Source organism: Rissa tridactyla, chromosome 8 (assembly GCF_028500815.1).
Source record: "Rissa tridactyla isolate bRisTri1 chromosome 8, bRisTri1.patW.cur.20221130, whole genome shotgun sequence".
Classification (NCBI taxonomy): Eukaryota; Metazoa; Chordata; class Aves; order Charadriiformes; family Laridae; genus Rissa; species Rissa tridactyla.
The window spans coordinates 5,770,285-5,777,523 of record NC_071473.1 but is presented as its reverse complement, the minus strand read 5'-3'; the positions used below and the strand labels follow the sequence as shown (position 1 = coordinate 5,777,523).

The 7,239-nt window shown below is 63.4% G+C and overlaps 1 protein-coding gene across 1 annotated transcript; it reads left to right on the top strand.

The window, feature by feature from the left end:
• The first annotated feature begins 472 nt into the window (after positions 1 to 472).
• Positions 473 to 6,887, top strand: GRAP (GRB2 related adaptor protein). Its single transcript, XM_054213247.1, has 5 exons — positions 473 to 668; positions 1,853 to 1,950; positions 3,224 to 3,346; positions 4,661 to 4,829; positions 6,091 to 6,887. Exons 1-5 carry the CDS (start codon positions 591 to 593, stop codon positions 6,274 to 6,276), a joined length of 654 nt encoding a protein of 217 aa, XP_054069222.1. The 5' UTR covers positions 473 to 590; the 3' UTR covers positions 6,277 to 6,887.
• The last annotated feature ends 352 nt before the right edge of the window (positions 6,888 to 7,239 follow it).

Sequence of the window (7,239 nt, the reverse complement as noted above, 5' to 3'; positions counted from 1 at the left end):
TCCCACCCTCCATGATTTTTTTTGGCCAAAACAACCATTCCCACCAAGCCACTTTTCAACAGCTGTGCCAGCAGCTCAGCCTTTACAAGACATCAGAGACTCCCCCATCAGCACGCCCAACCTGCTGGCCATGCTGTCAGACACACTTCACCCACATCCTCAACTTGCGCATCCGTCCTATCGCCATCCTGCTTCCTTCCAAAATCCTGTGGCCACCCAACACCGCTGCCCGTGGTCCACCGCAGAGGTGATGCCGAATCGTGCCACCAGCTGATGCACCCAGGTTCTTTTGCAGATGGGACCCCCTGGCAGCCAGGTGGGCTGGCATGGCTCCCCCCCCAACCCTGGGCTCCCAGCACATCTGGGCAGCTGTGCCCGCCGGCAGCGTCCCGCGTGGCGCTCACCGTTTCGCCCCAGCAGCGCGCTGACATCAGCGCGGCTTCCTGCCCGCCAGCACCGCCGCGCCGTGCGCTCGCCCCAAACACCCACAGCCCTACGCCGCGGGGCGGCGAGCCCCACGAAGCCCCGCACCCCTGGCACAGCGAGCCCCCGGGACCCCTTGTCATCACTGCCCGGTGACAGCCAGCGCCATGGAGTCGGTGGCTCTGTACAGCTTCCAGGCGACGGAGAAGGACGAGCTGCCCTTTCAGAAAGGGGACACCCTGAAGGTACGGCGGGCACCGGCGGGTCACCAGCCATGGGGTTCACCAGCCATGGTGGGGTTAGACATTGCTGGTTTGGGGGACAGAATCAGCACATGGCATGGGGCGACACCGTCGCTTTCATTGCACCTGGCTTTGTTGCCTCTTTGGGGCTTTCTGTGCGGGAGAAGGCGCCGTTCCTGAGGTTTTCGGGGTGCGGAGCAGCATCCCCAGCAGCAGTGGGTTTCACTTGCCTGTGCCACCAGCCACATCTCCAGAGAGGTCCCAGCTGGGATGAGGCACATGGCCTCCCTGGCCATCAGTGCCACCACCTGTGCTCTGTGGCAGCCCCCCAGGGCTGGAACATATTTTCCCTACCCCACAGAGGTACTGGGGGCCGCAGGGACCCGGCAGCAGGGACCATGTGCCCAAATCCCCACGCAGGCGCTGGCATCGGGACGGGCTCTCGGATGCCACCTTGGCATCCCAAAAAGCTTCAGGGGGGGCTCAAAACATCCCCAGGGGACTGCACCCTGCCACGCTGCCTGTCCACTTGCCCTTCTCTGTGGGGCTGATGCTGAGATGCCGGCAGCTCCTCCCGGACCCCCGGCATCCAGCAGCCCCCCATGTGTGCAGCCAGCCCCAGGGAGGGCGAGGGCATGACCCGGCTGTACCCCAGGGTCCCAAACCCACCGTGCCCGTCCCCTGCCTCCCCAGCGTGTTTTCCCCGGCGCTGTGCCCCCGGGGTTTCGGATCCTGTTTGCACAGCTGTGCCGGCCCCCGGGCCCCTGCGTGGGAGGCTGGAAAATGGTGTCGCGCGGAAGCGGGTGTCAGCACCCCCTGCTTGCACCGGGGCGCTTCCTCCCACGGAGAAACCCAGCTGCCACCACCCCGGGGGGACGCGGGGGTCTGGCTGCCACCCCGGCTCCTCCAGGGACAGATTTTACCCCCTTCCCTGGCCGGGGGTTTGAGGCACCCCCCAGCTGCCAGCACCCGTGGTGAGCCAGACCGACCATGAGCTGAGGAGGGCTGGGGGGAGCAGCCAGCTCTGTACGGGTGCTCCCAAACAGCCCCAAACCATGCTGCCTTTGTCGGAGCCCCCTTGTCCCCAGGTTTCGGTGGGGGACATGGGGTCTTGGGGGTCCCACTCGACCCCTCTCCCAGGGGGATGGTGGCCAGGCTGATGCCTCCCTGCTCCTCTCCCACCTTAGATCCTCAACATGGAGGATGACCAGAACTGGTACAAGGCCGAGCTGTACGGCTGCGAGGGCTTCGTCCCCAAAAACTACATCAAGGTCAAGCCGCACCCGTAAGTACCAGCCCACCACGGGAGATAGGGGGGACTCAAAGCCCCACTTTTTGGGTAGCACCCACCAGTGCCAGGACATCCTCTCCCACCACTCAGGCAGCAAGCCCAAAGGTGCATTCCGATGCCCAAAGATCTGCCACAAGCCAGAGCAGTCCCACACACGGGGAAACTGAGTCACAGAGCGATGGGGTCTGCCTACTGGGCCAGTCTGCCATTGCCACCACAGCCAGACAGCATGGGAGGCAGCAGCACGCCCATGTGCCCCCGACACACAGAAATTCATCCCTCACACCAGGCTGCCCGCTAAATAAATGATAATTGGGGAACAACAAAGCGTTATGGGATTACGACTGCATTAGACACAATCCTATTACTGTGTTATTAAAGCCCAGCATAATCCATCCCTGTTTTAACCTGTGTTTTATGTATCATTATCCCCTGGTAAATCACATTTAAATGCCATAGCAAAACCTGCCCCGGGCTGTGGCTGGGGAGCAGGAACGTGTGGGCTCAGGGCAGCCCAGGGCTGATCCCATTGCCTCTCCGGCTTCGGTTAACAAGCCGGGATGGGCGAGACGCAGCCTCTTCCATACAGCACCTGGAGGGCTGGCACTGGTAGACGTTCTGTGCCGAAGTCTGTGGCTGATCATTCACGGGGCAATTTTAACAGGTAGCAGAGGGTCTCCATGACCCAGAGATGCGAAATACACGGACACAGCCTTGGCAGGGACGGGTGACGGGGACTCTGCTCCCCACCTCGTTTCAGCAGCTGCTGGCAATGCAGGCAGGGAGGGTTTCATCCTGGCACGGAGGGTTTTCTGCTCTGCAAACACCCGCCCCCGTAGCACCTGGCAGGGCTGTCCCCACAGGGGGCCATGGGACGCGGGGGAGAGTGGGGGGACAGGCAGCAAAGTGGGGGACGAGGCACGTGACGTGACGAGCCAGGTGACAGGATGCGGTCGTGGCTGTCGGTGATGCTGCACGAACCCTGCATGGAAGAGGCAGCGCACAGGGACGGGGACGCGTCTGCATGCGCAGCACCCTGTGGTCCCTCCCTCTGCAAAAGTGCTGTGATAAATGGGGGGGGATGGAAAGGGAAGGGAGAAACCACTGCAGGGGGGTCCCAGCCCTGTGGGGAGCCCAACGGGGACCCTGCTCCTGCCCCCCAACCGGAGCTCTCGGTGCCTCCATCCTGTGGGGTGGGGATGCGGCACTGGGGGTGTCCCCAGGTGCCGAGGGGTGCCCACACGGCTGATCCCGGTGCCCCTCGCAGGTGGTACGCGGGCAGGATCTCCCGGCACCTGGCAGAAGAGCGGCTCCTCAAGTGCAAGCACCTGGGAGCTTTCCTGATCCGCGACAGCGAGAGCTCCCCAGGGGAATTCTCCATCTCCGTCAAGTAAGTGGCCGTGGGATGCAGAGGGACACACAGCGGGATGGACAGAGGTCCCCCACAGCCCCCTGCTTTGGGGACCGAAGGCACCAGGCCACCCTCCCTGCCGCGGTGCTGGCGAAGGCGCGAGCACCCTGCCCTGCCCAGGACACCTCGAAGGGGCTGGGGGCTGCGGAGATGTACCCCCCCTTCATCCAGGCGTAGCTTTGCACAGGGCATTCCCGCTTCCTCCCCTCTGCGGCCCCGTGCTCTGCCATGGTCCCTGCCGCTTTCTGCTCCCTGCCTGCACTGCTGGGCTGCATCGCTGCCTCGCCCGGGGTCCCTCGCTGGGGTGCCCATAAATACAGCCATGTGGGTAACGACAGGGCTGGGACCAAGCTGCAAACACGGCCCAGGGGACGTGGCCTGGAAGAAAAAGTCGCCCAGAGCATCCCCAGGGACGAAGGGCCGCAACATCCCAATGCCGCGGGGCCAGTGATTTTGGCATGGGCGGCCAGGGCTGTATGAAGGCAGCGTGCCAACGGGCAGAGCCTGCCCCCAGGCCTCTCACCCCATCGCTGCCCCTTGCCTGCCCGGGGCCAGGGTAGCAGGAGCCAGCCCCAGGCCAGCCAGGCACTTTCTCACGCTGCTAATCTCTAATTAAGCGTTTAAGGAGGTTCTTGCCCATAATGAAAGGGAGCCGTGTTCTGCCATGCGTCACCAGCGTGGCCGGGTCCCTGCCCCTGCCTGGGGACCTGGCAGCAGTGGGTGCCTGCAGCAGCCACAACCTGCCACCCCCCAGGTACACGCCGAGGGGGTGCCACCATGCGGGGCTGGTGAGGGAAACCCAGCCTGCCCCAAACTCCTGCGGCCTGGGGGTCCCCGGGGGCACAGGGGATTCGGGAGCCCCAGCCCAGCCTTGCAGTCTCCTCCCGGTACCTGCTGAGCTGAGAGCTGCAGCTCTCACCACACTTTCCTCAGATGTGGCCCCCTGTTTGCTCCATGGACAAAGCCACCTGCCCTGCCCGTGGCCCACGGCCATCCCACTGTGCCAAGGCCAGGCACCGAGCTTCAGCTACATGTGGGATGAGTTGTGGCAGGTCTCAGCTGTGGGTCTGTGTAGCTAGCTTGCCAGGAACTGTTGCCCACTGCCTTGCCAGTGGGGCCAGGAGTGACCCCAGTGCCACCATCACCCCTGGCCATGGCAGGATGGGTGTAGTGGGACCCTCACAGCCTGATTAGCCCAACGAGCAGCCCCTGGGCTTTCCCCATGATGCTGGGAGGGGGTCTGGGTACTGCCAGTATCCCGGAGACAGGATAACGTCCATCCTTCTCCCACAGCTATGGGCAGCACGTCCAGCACTTCAAGGTGCTCAGGGAGAGGAATGGCAAATATTTCCTCTGGGAGGAAAAGTTCAACTCCCTCAATGAGCTGGTGGATTTCTACAGGACAACCACTATCGCCAAAAAGCAGCAGATCTTCCTCCGGGACGAGGACCAGACCCAGGAGGTACCGTCAGGGGATGGGGCCATGGGGACGTGCAGGGCTGGGGCTGGGGTGACAGCACGGCCAGCAGCGAGGATAGGCTGGGAGCCCGTGTCTGATCCCCTTTGGGATCCCCCATCGTTCCTCTGGTACCAGGGCTGCCACCACCCATGGACCATGGGGAAACCGAGGCACGGGATGGTCCTGTGGGTCAGCAGCAGCGCCATGGTCTCACTTCACCCCAGACTGTGCTCATAAGGACGCGTCATGGGGCTGCAACTCCTGGGGGACGGGGATTTCCTCCTGCCTCAACTTTTCCTGCTCCTCCCTTGCTGCCACGGGACACTGGCAATGGCCAAGAAAGAGCAGAGAGGGACAAAACCGAGGAAAAAAACGGCCCAGCTCCGAGCAGAGGCAGGGTCCAGAACCCCTGGCACAGGCTCCCCCACAGCCCTCAGACAAAGCACCCCGGGCATCTGGTCCCTGACCCCTGTGTGAGCCCCCTCGAGGCTCAGCTCCCCCTCAGCTGCTACATCCCTGCAGAGGGGGACAAGGACATCACGGGAGCCCCACGCTCAGGCTCGACTTGAGGCGGTGTCGAGCAGGAGAGGGTGCAACAAACAGCCCAAGACAGGCAGCGCTGCGAGGAAGCCGTCATGGTGGAGAAAATCTACTGGCACAGCTTGGCAGGGCAGGGCACAGCAGCTTGCCCCAGGCCCACACCACCATCCCTCGGGCCAGGGATGATGCCCAGGGCGGGTGGCAGAGCCCGACCAGCTTGGGACAGGGCACAGCCAGCTCCTGGTGAGCTCTGGCAAAGCAGAGCCCTGGGGTGGTGGTTGTGGAAGTGGCGAAACTGGGCCCTGCAAGCTGGGCTGGGGGTGACTCCGGCACCCAGAGACGCCTGTGAAGGACCCGGGAAGGAGAGGGGTGTCAGCTGCCTCCGAGGTGTAGGGGTCCCCTGGGCACCCCTCTCAGCTCTCCCAGGCAGCAGGAACAGGGAGTTCTGTGCCCTGGGGTGCTCCCCTGCACCCCAGGATCGGCCATAAACCCAGGGCTGTCCCCAGTACTCCAGCTCTTCCCATGGCAGGGTTTCCCTGTCTCCCATGGGCACCCCAGGTACCCCCATACCCTCTATGCTCTGGACCCCCAGGCTGGTCCTCTCCACGTGGTGGCATGGCATCCCGGTCACGCTGGGGACTCAGGCAGTGCAACCTGATGCAGAGGGGCTGGCAAATGGTGGCACCTCTCCCCCCGCCAACCCCTGCCCTCGACTTTCCTCCAGGTGAGGAGACCCAAATTCGTGCAAGCCCAGTTCGACTTCTCAGCCCATGATGGCTCCCAGCTGCCCTTCCTCCGCGGGGACATCATCGAGGTCCTGGACTGCCCCGACCCCAACTGGTGGCAGGGGAAGATCTACGGCCGTGTCGGCCTCTTCCCCCGCAACTACGTCCACCCCATCCGCAAGTGAGCTGCCGCCGGCGCTGCGGGCGAGCGGGGAGGACCATGGCCCCCGCTGCCCCCCACTCACCGGAGCTGCTTTGTGCCTGCTTCGTCCCCACGGATGGTGCCCGTCCCCACGCTGGGCTGCCGACGCACGAGGTCCCGGTGCCACGGTGCTGTGCTGGAGGTAGAGGCCAGGCTGGCGGTGATCCCCACCCAGGGGATGCCCGGCCCTGGCACCCTGAGACATCAGCTCCCCGACCCAGGAGACCTCCATCGCCCCCAGCCCAGGCATCGCCTCTCGCTGCGGGCCAGCAGCGGTGGTCCCTGGGGAGCACCAGGGCCATAAAAACTTTTCCAGAGCCATGACCTGTCAGGGTGGCAGCAAGGGGAGGAAGAGTACATGTGCCCCCAACCTTCTTTCCTCTCCAGACCCTGTAAGCAAAGCCCCGGCTCCAAGGAGGGCTGTAGGTGGCCGGGATGCGGCCAGGTAACACCACGGAGGGGTGCCAGGGCTCAGGGCGCCAGGGAAGGCTGGTCCGGGGCAATTCAGTCCTGCAGGTGCTGTTCATAGCTGCAAAATGTGGCTTGGTTTTTTTTTTTTTAATTATTTTTTGTTTAGAGACAGTAAAATGTGTTTGGGTGACACCCTTGAGTATGGACGCTCTGTTCCCACCACAACCACAGCGGTCCCATGGCCGCATTCGCACACCTGCTGTTTTGCTGTGGTTTTGCTTCCACACTTTGCAGCCCCCACTCACACACCCCAATACCTCTCCCCAGACCCCTCCCAGGGACTCACTGCCCCCACAGATGCCCCCACACCTCACAGCCCCCCGGGATGCACTCAGGGACAGGGTGCTGAGAACACCCATCTCATCATACCAGTGGATTTAAACATCCCATGTCCCGAAGATGACAAATAAAAACTATCACCTGAATCCCCCTTTCTGCCCACCCCCCCAGCCCCTTCCCCCACTGCCCAGGGGTT